This window comes from Anolis sagrei, chromosome 7 (genome assembly GCF_037176765.1).
Source record: "Anolis sagrei isolate rAnoSag1 chromosome 7, rAnoSag1.mat, whole genome shotgun sequence".
Classification (NCBI taxonomy): domain Eukaryota; kingdom Metazoa; phylum Chordata; class Lepidosauria; order Squamata; family Dactyloidae; genus Anolis; species Anolis sagrei.
In genome coordinates, this window is record NC_090027.1 from 36428252 (window position 1) to 36443337 (window position 15086).

Here is a 15086-nt window from a genome sequence, read left to right on the forward strand (position 1 = left end):
CAAAACTCACAAATTGCTACACTTGTGAAGAGCCACAATGGCAGCATATCACGTACTCTATGGGGCATGTCACGTACTCTATGGGGCATTTCTCTAGGACAGCGTTCTCCACCTACTGATTCTTTTAGTTCTGTGGTGTAATTGCAAAACTTCTAAGAAGGAATGAGTCATTTGGAAAGCAACAGTCATGACCATCAAATGGCTAGAGCCAAATCTAAATCTCAAAGGTGAAAGGCCTTCAAAGCAGGAACAGTTTTTATGTTTCAGATCCAGAATTACCAAGAAAACCCGTCATCCATTATTGTTTCTCTCCCCCCTCTTCCAACATCAAATGAGCAAGCAAGTGAAAAGTTCTTCAACAATTTGAACATCAAGAGAATGGAAACTCTACTAAAAGAAAACACAAAGAGAGAATACCCAAGGGGCAGAAAAGCTATCAAGTATTTGCTACACATCATGTTGGTCACATCCCTGACGGTTTCGGAGAGTTTGGTGCCCTGTTGACTTTTTCAAGCTTTATTAAGACCATTTCACACAGGCCAACAACTCCAGTGCAGCAACAGACAAAACTGTTGTCATAGATGGCCGTGATTACAATAGAGTGGGTGGTAGGGTCGAATGTGTTGTACTACAGGGACTTAGAAGGGTTAGAGTAAATTACAGTACTTTAAATAGAAAGCCATGGGGGAATTACGAGGCTGGGTTTGATTTGTACAGAATACACCATAACAAAAGCTGGACGACAATGAATGGAAGTGGCCTGGCTTGAAGTCCAGTTGAAGCATTTATTGCTGGGAAGAAAAAAGAAGAGATAAATAATGAATACACAAAGCACTTTATAAGCAAACAAATAAGCAATTCTGGTGCTAGCTTAGTATGAAGCTTGATAAAGTTCAGTGTTTCTCAACCTGGGGGTGAAGACCCTTAAGGGTGTTGCAAGGGGGGATGTCAGAGGAGTCACCAAACACCACCAGAAAACACAGTATTTTCTGTTGTTCATGGGGGTTCTGTGTGGGAAGTTTGACCCAATTCTATTATTGGTGGGGTTCAGAATGCTCTTTGATTGTAGGTGAACTATAAACCCCAGCAACTACAACTCCCAAATGTCAAGGTCTATTTCCCCCAAACTCCACCAGTGTTCATATTTGGGCATATTGGGTATTTGTGAGAAGTTTTGTCCAGATCCATCATTTTCTGAGTCCACAATACTCTTTGGATGTTGATGAACTACAACTCCAAAACTCAAGGTCAACACCCCCCAAATGCTTCCAGTATTTTTTGTTGGTCACTGGAGTTCTGTGTGCCAATTCAATATTTGAGGGAGTTTAGAATGTTCTTTGATTTGGTTTACTATAAATCCCAGAAACTACAACTCCCAAATGACAAACCAAGGACACCCCCCATCCCCACCAGTATTAAAATTTGGGCTTATTGAGTATTTGTGCCAAATTTCGTCCACTGAATGGAAATATGTCCTGCATACCAGGTATTTACATTACGATTCATAACAGTAGGAAAATTACAGTTGTGAAGTAGCAGCAAAAATAATTTTATGGTGGGGGTCACCACAACATGAGGAACTGTATTTAGGGGTCATGGCATTAGGAAGGTTGAGAACCACTGATATAGTTACTCATTGCTGGGTTTGGTTACTGCAATCTCAGTAGGGCAATACATTATGTTTAGGCTTCAGTATCTAATTCATGCAGCAACAGTCCCAAACATCAGGAATGAAGGTTGTATGGTCCTCCTTATATGGTATCTCCATGACTTCCAATTTTCTGTAGGTCTTTTAGATTTTGTATGTAGGTGCCTTTAAGCTGCCTGTTGATTTATGTGAACCCATGAGTTTCATGGGTTTTTTTTTTAAGACTTCATGATTCATGCACTAAAAGTATGGCTTGATTTGTTCCCCCCACTCCCCTCCAAATCTTCCTAAGGGGATGTATTGCTAGGTCACCTCTGCAGCTCTTGCCATCTTCTTGCAAGGTCCCTGTCACACAACTGCACAGCGGCCCATCCACCTGGCTTGTGCAAATCTGCTCACAGCCTCCATTGTCTTCACACCAGTCCAAGTCTAAAATACAAAATGATCATCATTGGGTATCACTTGTGTCCAAGCATGAAATGTGAGAAATGAAGAGATAAAGAAAGAACATTTTTTTCCTAGTGGGAAGGACTTCACCCTTCTCGTTGGGTGACGAAGATGTCAAATACATCATGTTAAACACATTTTTGCTGAAAACCCATGTTCAATGCAAACCAAATTTAATCTTTGCTACTCTGTCCTTTCCTCTGCTACCTTGCAGGTGAGAGAAAAAACTATTTTAAAAACCCCATACAACACTGGAAATTTATGTTTGTAGAACACTAGACTCTATAGCTAATATCAGATAAAGCTGGGAAAATATCGTACTCACGCTTTCTCCTGATTGGCCCCACAGAGATGATCTGCTCATTGAGCTCTTTCGAGAAGTCACTGGCCCTCCGGTTGTTCTGAGGACAAGTCTGACCAAAATGAAAGAGAAAAATACAACTTTTTAGTGTGTGCATTTCAGAAAGCGAACTGAAAAAACTGAAGCTTCTTTCGATACAGCATTTCAGAAATTGGAAGTGACAGACTTCTCCAAGTAGCCTTCAGGAGTGGCTAGTTTCTGGATGATGTAGAGCAAGCACTGGCAGACTTCAGCCCTCTAGGTGTTTTGGACTTCAACTCCCATAATTCCTAACAGCCTACCGGCTGTTAAGAATTGTGGGAGTTGAAGGCCAAAACACCTGAAGGACTGAAGTTTGCCCATGTTTGATGTAGAGCAAGTCATGGTCCCTGGACTGGTATTAGTTCCTGAGCCATTGGTTGCTGCTTTTTGAAAAGTATCAGTAATACAGTCAAGTCTTGCTTATCCAACCTTGCTTATCCATCCAATGTTTTGTATTATCCAACACAGTCTGCCTCCCACCTGGATCCACAGCTGTCTCAATACATTGCAATGTTTTGGTGCAAAATTTGTAAATACAGTAATTACTACATCATGTCACCGTGTATTGAACTGCTTTTTCTATCAATTTGTTGTTGCAAAACATTATGTTTTGGTGCTTAATTTGTAAATTTGATGTTTTATAGGCTTTCCCTTAATCCCTCCTTATTATCCAACATTTTTGTGTATCCAACATTCTGCCGGCACGTTTATGTTGGCTAAGAGAGACTCTACTGTACCAGAAAATTTAACTAATCACTCCTCTGATGGTGTCACCTGGTGTGAGTTGCACCCCTCTAGTGACATCACTTCCCTATTTCACATTCAACCGGGCAAACCTAGTTTTTCTAGGTTGGGGATCATGCCACCTACTATTTTGCACGAGTGTCTTTCTGAGTCGCAGAGCGAAACTGCACAGTGGAGATGAACTTCATCGTAATCCCCAATGAACTTGAAAACGGTGACATGGAAGCGGCAGGTTAGCGAAACACCATTCTCTTCAATCCCAATGGTGTTGTCCTTTATATTCTGGCAACTGGAACACAGAGAAGTTGGTAAAGGTAAAGGTTTTCCCCTGACATTAGGCCAATCATGTCTGACTCTGGGGGTTGGTGCTCATCTCCATTTCTAAACTGAAGAGCCAGCATTGTCCTTAGACACCTCCAAGGTCATGTGGCCAGCATGATTTCATGGAGCGCTGTTACCTTCCCGCCGGACGGTACCTATTGATCTACTCACATTTGCATGTTTTGGAACTGCTAGGTTGGCAGAAGCTTGGGATTGGAGTCCCAGAAACTGAGAAATAGAAGAAAGAGGAGCACTCACCCTTCTTCAATGATGAAGTATCTGAGCTTGTCATTGCTATCCCTAGAAGGTGTAGCATAACATTTGTTCAGCATCAAGATGAGGTGCGTGGAATCTGCCCCAAGGACAAAAACACCAACGTAGAGGATATCGCGGGTGGTTAACACCACCTCTCCTTGTCGGTAGGGATGCTTGTAGGAAGAGTTTTTGTACAGCGCCATCTTGGTCGTGAAACTGCCTTCCTGAGTAGGCACCGTCAGATTAATTACACTAAGGAGGGAGAGAGAGAACGGATGCTTAATAATTGGAAGAGACAGATTGAAAAACCACAGATGCAAGCTTTACTGTTTGGGAAATGTATGTCCCAATCTGCCTGGAGTTACGCGTTTATTTATTTAGGTTTTATATGATGCCCTTCAAATATATTAACAGAATGGATTGCAGTAAAATATTATTGTTGTTAACTGCCGTCAATTCGACTTCGAATTATGGCAACCCAATTAATGAGAGGCCTCTAGTTCACCCTATCGCCAGCAGCCTTTCTCAAGCCATGCAGACTCAGGACTGCGGCTTCATTGATTGCGTCTATCCATCTGTATTATATACATCATAAAATAACAAGAAAGTTTATGTGAACTGAAACAAAACCAGTAGCTATTTGCACATTCAACATAAAATAGGCCAACAAAAGTTACTGAGTTTAAGAGGCAAGTGTATACAATCAGTTGGGTGGATCATTGGGACGTGGCTCATTTAATTAAACTGGGAGTGGGACAAAAATACCGATAAAGTAGAATTCTTTTTTAAAATTGCATTTCTTGTGCAGAAAGAAAAGTCTGTTATCTCAATCTTTCTTCTTCATGGTCTTAGCTTTGTTGGGGTTTCCTCCCCTTATAATAATATGAATGTTTATAATATATCCTCATATACAAGAATCACTGACCTTGAGGGAGCTGGGGGTGGTGACGGCCGACAGGGAGCTCTGGCGTGGGCTGATCCATGAGGTCACGAAGAGTCGGAGACGACTGAACGAATGAACAACAACAAGAATCAAGAGTTTCCATGTGGAATATGAGCCTTGTCGCTTGCTTCCCATATTCAAGGGCATGGAAATACAGGCTTGTTTCTAGCTGTGCCAACTGAGAAATCATGGGGTAAGCACACATCTATGTTGGCCTCCATTTGTGGAAGCACAAGAGATAACCTTGGGTTTTATATATCAAAAGCAATGAAACTAGAAAGGCTGGAGATCATAAATTGGGTTGCGCATGTGGGGTTCTGGAGTTCATCACATGACAATATTTATTTATTTAGTCACAGTATTTATATACTGCTTTTCTCACTCCTAGGGGGACTCAAAGTGGTTTAGACAGAACTGTTTAGGGCTCAGCAGTTTGAATTGTGCTCGGTAGCAGACTGGCAGTCAGTGGAGCTGGTGCAGCAGAGGAGTTGTGTGCTCCATGTATGCTGCTCAGGTGAGAAACCACTGACCGTTGGACCATTTGAAGCTTCCAAATGGTCTTCAAAGGCAACCCCACGTAGAGTGCATTGCAGCAATCTATTCTTGTTGTAACAAGAGTGTGGACCATGGTGGCCAAGTCTGGCTTCCCAAGGTACGGGTGCAACTAGTGCACACCTCAGCAAGCGAGAGTCCAAAAGTGGCAGGCTCAAACCCAGAACCTCAATCAATGGCTGATACCAAATGAGAGACTCCCCCTTGGGCACACAGAAAACTGGGCAACTTGGAAGGCGCTGAACAGACTGCGCTCTGGCACCACGAGATGCAGAGCCAACCTTAAGAAATGGGGCCACAAAGTGGAATCCATGACACGTGAGTGTGGAGAAGAGCAAACCACTGACCACCTGCTGCAATGCAACCTGAGCCCTGCCACATGCACAATGGAGGACCTTCTTATAGCAACACCAGAGGCACTCCAAGGGGCCAGATACTGATCAAAGGACATTTAATCAACTACCAAGTTTGCAAACTTTGTGTTTTGTCCGTTTGTTTGTTTTGTTAAAAATGTAATACAAATGTCTGGTTGCTCCTGACACGATAAATAAACTGGTGCACAAACTTTAATTGTGCATAAGCTCTCTTGGCCACCACTGAAACCTGAAGTTCCAGGCTCAGCAATGAGTCCAAGATCACTCCCAAGCTGCAAACCTGTGCTTTCAGGGGGAGTGTAACCCATCCAGCACAGGCTGTAACCCAATACTCTCATGAATTTGGGCACTAGGGACTGTTGACATTAGGATCTTGACAAAACCAATGCAATCTGATGGGTAAACAGGTTCCAACATGGTCTTGTGGATATTTGCCTGAGAAAATATTCTACCATCACAAATTAAATCCATGAGATGAAGCACCTTCACTCGACCCACCACATGACTACTCTGAGCCAGGTGCCTGCCTTACCTGAGCATGGGCCTCACCACAGAATCCAAAGAAATTTTGATGTCAAGCTCATAAGTGCAGGAGAATTCAACATTGATGGTCCGGTCCCGAGTGATTATGTTGCCCGTGTTGTTTGCACTTTCAATCCAGACTGTGTTTTTGTACATGATGTGGGTGCTGTTGGACTGTGGATAAAGCATGGGAAGGTTAAATGCACTAGAAGTAAAAGCATGGGGCAACGACCTGGCAGCTTCTACATGATCGATAAGACAGTTAAAAGAAGAAAACACAAAGCCTGAAGGCTTTAGCTAGTTAATAGTTAATGAAGTGAATCTCAAGTTCCAGTTCCTCATGATTGAGAAATGCTTCTGTGAGCCTACCTTTCTTATTTCCTTCCAGTCTGACCTCAAAGTCCATCTTTTTCATTGATAGAGGAGCCCCCGGTGGCACAATGGGTTAAACAATTATGCCAGCAGGACTGCTGACCAAGAGGTCAGCGATTCAAATCCGGGGAGTGGGGTGAGCTCCCATCTGTCAGCTCCAGCTTCTCATGCGGGGACATGAGAGATGCCTTTCACAGCATAGTGAAACATCTGGGGGTCCCCTGGGCAACGTCCTTGCAGTTAGCCAATTCTCTCATACCGGAAGCAACTGTGCCATTGAAACATCTTACTGCTTAATTGTCTTTATGAGTTGCATATATTAATTGCACATGTTGTTGTTCATTCGTTCAGTCGTTTCCGACTCTGTGACCTCATGGACCAGCCCACGCCAGAGCTCCCTGTCGGCCGTCACCTCCCCCAGCTCCTTCAGAGTCAAGCCAGTCACTTCAAGGATGCCATCCATCCATCTTGCCCATGGTCGGCCCCTCTTCCTTTTTCCTTCCATTTTCCCCAGCATCATTGTCTTCTCTAAGCTTTCCTGTCTCCTCATGATGTGGCCAAAGTACTTCATCTTGGCCTCTACTATCCTTCCCTCCAATGAGCAGTCGAGCTTTATTTCCTGAAGTATGGACTGGTTGGATCTTCTCACAGTCCAAGGCACTCTCAGAACTTTCCTCCAGCACCACAGTTCAAAAGCATCTATCTTCCTTTGCTCAGCTTTCCCTATGGTCCCGCTCTCACATCCGTAGGTGACTACGAGGAATACCATTGCTTTAACTATGTGGATCTTGGTTGCCAGTGTGATGTCTCTACTCTTCACTATTTTATTGAGATTGGACATTGCTCTCCTCCCAAGAAGTGTCTCCTGATTTCCTGGCTGCAGTCTGCGTCTGCAGTAATCTTTGCACCTAGAAATGCAAAGTCTGTCACTGCCTCCACGCTTTCTCTCTCTATTTCCCAGTTGAGGGAAATATAAATACTGTAAATAAATAAATAAAATAAATTGTCAGCCATTCTTGTTGCCATAATCTTGGTTTTTGCACATACTCATGCTAATCTCAGTTCTGATAATCTCTATCTTTATTTGGCCTTCTAAAAGAGGCTATAGAAGTCCTAAATTATTGTCTAGGAACAGAGGGGATTTATAAATAAGTACTTTAACCAAGGCTTGAGCCACTCAATATGTGGTCCCTGTTTTGTAAACAGGACAACCAGATTTTAGATTGCGGTTAGAAGATATTCTGGATGCAAGGGTTCACATTTTGGAAGTGATCTTAGACTTCACAGTATCCCTGGAAGGCCAAGTGTTTGCTTTGTCCTGGAGTGCATTTGCTTAGCTGCGGCTGATGTACCGGATACATCCCTTCCTAGGAAAGGTGGATCTTGCCATGGAGATCCAGATCTTAATGATTAGATTACTGTAATGCACTGTATGTTGAGCAACCCTTGAAGGGCGTTCAGAAGCTACAACTAGTGGAAACCAGCAGCTATACTATTGTGTCGAGTGCACTTTAGGAGCCTGGATAGAAGTGAAGTACACCTACAATTAACTTGAAGAATATCCTTGAAAGGAGAGTGAAGCCAATCACTTTGGCCCAAAGCATTTTAAAGTAATGGTTATGTTTCAAAAAATGGGCACTCCGTCTTGGCTTTTGGGCACTGAATTGTGACAAACAGGCACATACAATTCAATCTGTGAGCTTGCTGATTCCCAACCTTGTTTCAATGCATTGTGCAAGTTACTGCAAACCCGTAATAAAAATAATCTCCATCTTTCAGCTTTCTATCCATCTGTCTTTGCAACCTCACATCATTTGTATATTTAACATTTATCTAAGCATTGCTAAAAATCCCAGGGCTTTTTGTTTCTTTGTAATTCAGTTATTTTCTGGTGGTGGGCAGTATAATAAAATTGCTAGGACATTTATGTGTTTTAATGTATTTGCAGCTCGGTCGGTTTCCTCTCTGCTCGATAACAAAAATCACTTTCAACAAAATCTGAATGTCAGGAATTTCTATAGTACAGAAGTTCCCGCTCATGAACTTTTTGAATGGACAGAATTCAGAATAAAACCCAGATCAGAATCACCACATTGTTGGCTACTGAAACTACCATATTTGACTTTAAATTACTTTTGGACTTTGCATGCATTCCTTTCCTCTGAAATACAGCCTATAGCGCCTGGTATTCATTGGTAGTCTCCCATCCACTACAGCTGACCCCATTTAGCTTTCAAGATCAAACAGGATCTGGTGCCTTCAAGGGTATTTAGACCTACTTTGAATGGACACCTGTGCTAGTATGGTACATCAGCTATTTAATTGAGCGTGCTCAACTTTTAAGTACACTTAACAGTGTAATGTAGATTTAGGTAAAGGTAAAGGTTTTCCCCTGACATTAAGTCCAGTCGTGTCGGACTCATCTCCATTTCTAAGCCGAAGAGCCGCTGTTGTCCATAGACACTTCCGAGGTCCTATGGCTGGCATGACTGCATGGAGTGCCGTTACCTTTCTGCCAGAGCGGCACCTATTGATCTCACATTTGCATGTTTTCGAACTGCTAGGTTGGCAGAAGATGGGGCTAACAGTGGGAGCTCACACCGCTCTCTGGATTCAAATATGCCCCAATGGGGGCTCCCTAGATTTACTCATCTATAACTGTGACAGCTGGACCTTAGGGAAGGCTGAGCAAAGGAACATAGATGCTTTTGAACTGTGGTGATGGAGGAAAGTTCTGAGAGTGTCTTGGACCGCCAGAAGATCCAACCAGTCCATACTTCAGGAAATAAACCCCGACTGCTTATTGGAAGGAAGGATAGTAGAGGAAAAGATGAAGTACTTTGGCCACATCATGAGAAGAAAGGAAAGCTTAGAGAAGACAATGATGCTGGGGGAAATGGAAGGAAAAAGGAAGAGGGGCTGACCAAGGACAAGATGGATGGATGGCATCTTTGAAGTGACTGGCTTGACTTGAAGGAGCTGGGGGTAGTGACGGCTGACAGGGAGCTCTGGCATTGGCTAGTCCATGAGGTCATTAAGAGTCGGAAGCGACTGAAGGAATAAACAACAAGTAGACAGCCATCCATAGGTTTCCAAAACTGAGTGGGAAATTTGAACCATCACCTCCCCAAATGGTAGCCCAACGTTCAGACTGCTATATCGCACTAATCCTAAATTATAATTCAATTTAGACAATGCTTTGGTCACGTAATGAGAAGAACTTTGGCCACATAATGAGAAGACGGGAAAGCTTAGAGATGATGCTGGGGAAAATGAAAGGAGAAAGGAAGAGAGGTCGACCAAGGGCAAGATGGATGGCATCCTTGAAGTGACTGGATTGACCTTGAAGGAGCTGTGGGTGACCATGGCTGACAGGGAGCTCTGGCGTGGGCTGGTCCATGAGGTCATAAAGAGTTGGAAACGACTGAACAAATCAACAACAACTGTTTATAACTGATTACTACTTAGTCAAAATGGTGACATTGATTGTAACTCTTCCTGCAACCTACTTTGTCAAGGATCAGCAGTATGGAGATGAGGAAGTCCATTTGGTTGGTGATCAGAACATGGGTCAATGACATATCCATCAGGTTGGAGAATAAGGCTAGGAGAAACTAGATCACTGCTGTAGAATACTAACCAATTTCTTTAAAAAACAAAAAGCAAAACACCCTCTTCTGACCTGTACAATGTTCCCACAATTGCCCTTGGTATTATTGATCTGGAAGGAGATGAAATCTTCGCCTTCGATGCCAGGACAGTGGCGGTCATTGATGCGCACCCCTTCTCTTTCGAAGCCCAGCTGGAACAGTTTGCACTTTGAGATCGACACCTCTATCTGTGCAGCTTTGCAGGTCACCTCAGCATCCAGGATGTCATGTGTGTCTGCACAAAACAGCATAGTCCCAGGAAAGAAAAAAGAAAGAAAAGGAAGTAGTTGTGTGAAGTTGTTGGAATGAATAGTTGGGGAATAGCTCCAAACCTATTCGCCGTATTAATGGCCACACAACCATGCAAGTCAAATGTGTGAACATTAGCAATTCATTTCAATCAAAGCCCCAGGCCTGATGGCTTTGCTTTTTCTCTCTCTTTCCGTTATTCATGCAAGACTGAGGAAGTTCTGATTAATTGTAACTTAATTCATTAAGATGGAAGTGTCTGGTGTCTAGGAATGACTGCTTGCATATATTAGTGGCTAAGCTGCTGTAAAACTAGCTTAATGTTTATATGCAGGTGCTGAGTGCATTTGCTTGGAACGGCAGAGTGCAGTGTCAACTCTATGCAGGTAACATGCAGATTTATTTTTATTCTATGGATGGTGCTAAATCCTTTAGATCAGGATTGAGCAAAACTGTCCCTCTCCAGATATTCCAGAGTAAAGCTCCTGTCATCACAAAATTGTTGCCCATATTGGCTGGAGCTGATGGGGAGTTATTGTGTGAAAACATCTCAGCTACTTTAGATGGTTAAAGCTGAAACCAAATCCTGGTAAAAAGGAAGCCAAGAAGGCAAATGTGAGGAGGATATGATCAAACTCCTCCTGAAGGTGTAGCAGTACAGCTTGGCAGCTTCGTTCCTTTTTGGATTACAGAAGGCATCATCATAAGCAATGTTTTTTGTCAAGGTCTGGTTGGCTGGATATGTCCGTTATTCTCTAAATTCAGTCTTGCAGAAATAATGTTTTTATCACAAAAGTCTCTACATTGGCTTCACCTTGAATACAGTCTTGAAGGTTCACCTACTCCAGAATCCCAAGTGCTCTGTGATGAACTGGAACAGGAAAAATGAAAGTAAGGATTCAGACCCTGTTCTATCAGAATCCTGCATCGGTTGTCCATTAGCTTTCAGTTATCTAAAGCATGCTGCTTTTTAAAAAGGCATTTCAGCTGAGAACCTCACCCATCTTTCATGAGGGAAAGCTTTTCTCCATATGTACATTCCTGCAGCTCAAGATCTTCATGTGAGTATCTCTGTCCATTTCCGTCATTGATACATACAATATGTGAGAGGAAGTCATAGGGAGGAGGGAGCAAGCTTGTTTTCTGCTGCCCTGGAGACTAGGACGTGGAACAATGGCTTCAAACTACAAGAAAGGAGATTCCATCTGAACATGAGGAAGAACCTCCTGACTGTGAGAGCTGTTCAGCAGTGGAACTCTCTGCCCCAGAGTGTGGTGGAGGCTCCTTCCTTGGAAGCTTTTAAACAGAGGCTGGATGGTCATTTCTCAGGTGTGCTTTGAATGTGATTTTCCTGCTTCTTCGCAGGGGGTTGGCCTGGATGGCCCACGAGGTCTCTTCCAACTCTATGATTCTAAGATCCCCAGCAATTGTAGTAGGGTCTTTTCAGTTGTAGCTCCAGCTGTGCATTTCTCTTGCAAAGGAATTAAGAGAGGAACCCTCCCTTCTGTCCCTTTCATCAAGTATACTTAAATTCTTGCCATTTTACAGATGTTCAAAATTCTTCCCAAATCTAAAACACTCCTGGTCCCAGCTATTTTGAATCCTCAACTTGTATTTAAGTAGACATTGGACAATTGTCTACAACAGTGGTTCTCAATGTGTGGGTCCCCAGGTGTTTTGGCCTACAATTCCCAGAAATCCCAGCCAGTTACCAGCTGTTAGGATTTCTGGGAGTTGAAGGCCAAAACATCTGGGGACCCACACGTTGAGAACCACTGGTCTACAGTAAAGTTTGTCAGCATGTCTGAGGGCTATCTAACCTTCTGAAATATCTGCCGTGCTCAGCTAGGAACAGCATCAATATTTCAAGCATGACATATACTCATGTGTGCCTACACACCATTATTCTTCTCTGTTTTTAAATAAATTCCTAGAAATAACAAAAATGAGAGTGAACCTCTGAGGATGGTACTACTTTGGAGATAATGTTCAATTTATCACCAAGAAGGTATCCAACCCATTGATGGTGGCAACCTGTGTCACAACCAGAAGTGTCTCCTTGAAAAAACAAATCTATTCCCCTTTGTTGCTCCAGGTTTGATGGGCAGATCCAAGCAGTATTTTTTCCAGCACGGTTGAACCGAAGCTAGAAGTGATTGACATTCACCAAGGAAGAAAGCTGTGCAAAATTGATTTTTTATGTATGCTTCTTTTTTCTTTTGAAAATGTGTACGCATTTGTATGGAAATCGGATAAGTCTCAGAGCAAGATGAAAATAAGGCTGGATAAAGCATCAGAACACTCTGCTACAAGAAACTATCCATGGCTCAGACCCAAGGGAGAAACTTAAATGAATTAACAGGGCTTGTTTGAATTCCAAGGAACTGATCCGTCACTGAGTTAAACCAGCATGGTATGCATTTCGCTTCTTGGAACTAGACCAGTGTGCGTCTCAGCTGAAGATCTGATTCCAAATCTCAACGGCTGCATAAAAGCCCTTTTCCCAGTCATTGAAATCAAGAACGGTTGTCATGTTGTTCCCATTATTTTTGTATTGCATTATACCTTGATCTAATGGTACCAAAAGTAACTCATGTGCAAGAATATTGTGTCACTACACATCTACCAAATCTTGCTTTCTGTTTGTAAAGTAAGGATGAAAATAAATGGAACATAAGAAAAGATTCCTGAAGAATACAGCGAACCTAAAACAACACACTTAAAATTAAACCATATGCTCTTCAGCTGTACACAGTTTACATAAGGAGAGTAATGTTGCCAGATCTCAGGATCTGTCTTGCTCCTCAAGGAGAGAAGGGGAATTCTAGAGTGAGAAAATTGTCTTGAAAAGTGTGTGCATATATTTCCTCATTTGTTACATTTAGTGGGGAGCTGTATGAGTAAATATTCATTCTTAATGATATCAAGAGAGATTCCACACAACAGTCTACATTTCGTATCTCTAAGAATTCATAGGTACACTACATAAAGGCAACAACATGCTGTTAGTGAATAGTGAAGGTATACATCCTGGTGTTGGCAAGAGGGTCCAGATGCTCCATGGATGCTCCTGATATGCATCAGGCATCTCTGATGTGCTTTAGATACCTGTAACCATGGGATCTATATCTGTGATTTCACTTACCCGTGTTGGCAAGGGATGAATTGCCTCTCTAACAACGTTCTCAGTTCTCCAGATATACTTCCTCCAGGAGTTATCATAGTTGCATTAGAGGACGTAGCAAATTCATAGAGAAGATATCTCTCTAGGAATCTCTAGATACTCCAACCTAACTCCTATAGTATGTTGGAACTGGAAGGGAAGAAATCTAGTGGTATATGTGGTTTCATATAACTGTAGTCTTGCTGGGAATATTTTTCCCGTGGATGCTGGGGTCTTACTATATATAACAAAAACTACCTCAACAGACAAAAAGACATTTCCAGTTACTTTGCCTGTCTAGCAACTTTGGGGTGGCCACTCACTGTTTCCATAGGGAGGAGGATCAATGCAGCCGCAGAGCTCCCCTCCGTTATCCACCTCACACGTTCTGTTGGGACAGTCCGCCCCCACACAAGGATCTTCCACCACTCCTGCTAAAAAGGAAAAGAGGAACAGACAAGGACCACAAATTAATTTTAAGACCAATTGCCTGACTCTTTGGCATATCTTTCTCTCAATGTGAGGAAGATGGTAAAACTTGAGGGCCCTTGAGAGGAGGACTGAGCCCAGTTCACTTACAGCAATTCTCCTTCTCGATCCATTCGGTGCTGAGGATCCCAAAGGAACGGCAGGCTTCCCCATAAGCCGCCAGAGAACCACAGAGCTGGTATTTCTTCTGGTTGTAGCAGCCATCCAGGAAACAAGAGTCATAGAAGGGCAGTGGATCCAACAGCCCATAGCAAGGTTGGAAGAAACCTTTCATGTCGGTCAATTTGAGGCAGTAGCTATCACCCTGAAGGACCTGGATCTGCACATTATCACAGGTAGCTGCATACTGGGCATACTGGAGCTCATTGCAGCTGGAAACACAAAAGTGCCAGAGATTACTGAACACTGTGGATGCAGAAAGATTCACAAGTGTCTCGGGGGATCCATAAAATAACCACCCCAAAACTTGACCTCAAAAACCTGGGGTATTGTACCATAACTTGAAAACTTCCTTTAAAGTAAGTTAAGAGAAAAGATGTTGGCTCAGATTGATATTTCATGGGCTCAGGACCAAGAATGCATTTACTACTTGTTGGCAGAAGTATTTCCTCAAGTCAATTATCAGATAGTCTTTCCCCCTCTTTTTTATCTTTTAAAATTAGAAAGAAAATTGTATCAGCTAAACTGGTTAGACATTTGGATAAACGGCAGTTTCAACCTTCCTATTTGGGTTACCTTATTGGAATTGTAACTACTGTTAGCGATTATGATTTTATCAGCTTAATTGCATTCCACGTGACTATATTGATCTGCTGTGTTTAGAACTGTGAGCAAAACAACAGATTTGCTTACTTATAAAACAAACTCCCTCAACACAGACACATATCCTGTTAGTGCATTTGGCATATATATGTTTCCTACAGATCTGTTTTTGTGTGCTGAAAGATGATATGGTGATATGTTTGGCTCTCTCTG

General features: G+C 42.6%; 1 protein-coding gene across 1 annotated transcript in view; it reads right to left on the reverse strand.

The window, feature by feature from the left end:
* Window positions 1-207: 207 nt before the first annotated feature.
* The window catches only part of LOC132782273 (tubulin-specific chaperone cofactor E-like protein), a 154653-nt gene continuing 139774 nt past the window's right edge, over window positions 208-15086 (reverse strand). The window contains exons 23-31 of the mRNA XM_060786936.2: window positions 14202-14482; window positions 13946-14056; window positions 10243-10445; window positions 6199-6362; window positions 3801-4049; window positions 3348-3510; window positions 2421-2508; window positions 1961-2077; window positions 208-791 (exon numbers count right to left, since the gene is read on the reverse strand). Coding sequence (XP_060642919.2) covers window positions 691-791; window positions 1961-2077; window positions 2421-2508; window positions 3348-3510; window positions 3801-4049; window positions 6199-6362; window positions 10243-10445; window positions 13946-14056; window positions 14202-14482 — 1477 coding nt within the window. The 3' untranslated portion in view covers window positions 208-690. The remainder of the gene's footprint in view (window positions 792-1960; window positions 2078-2420; window positions 2509-3347; window positions 3511-3800; window positions 4050-6198; window positions 6363-10242; window positions 10446-13945; window positions 14057-14201; window positions 14483-15086) is intronic.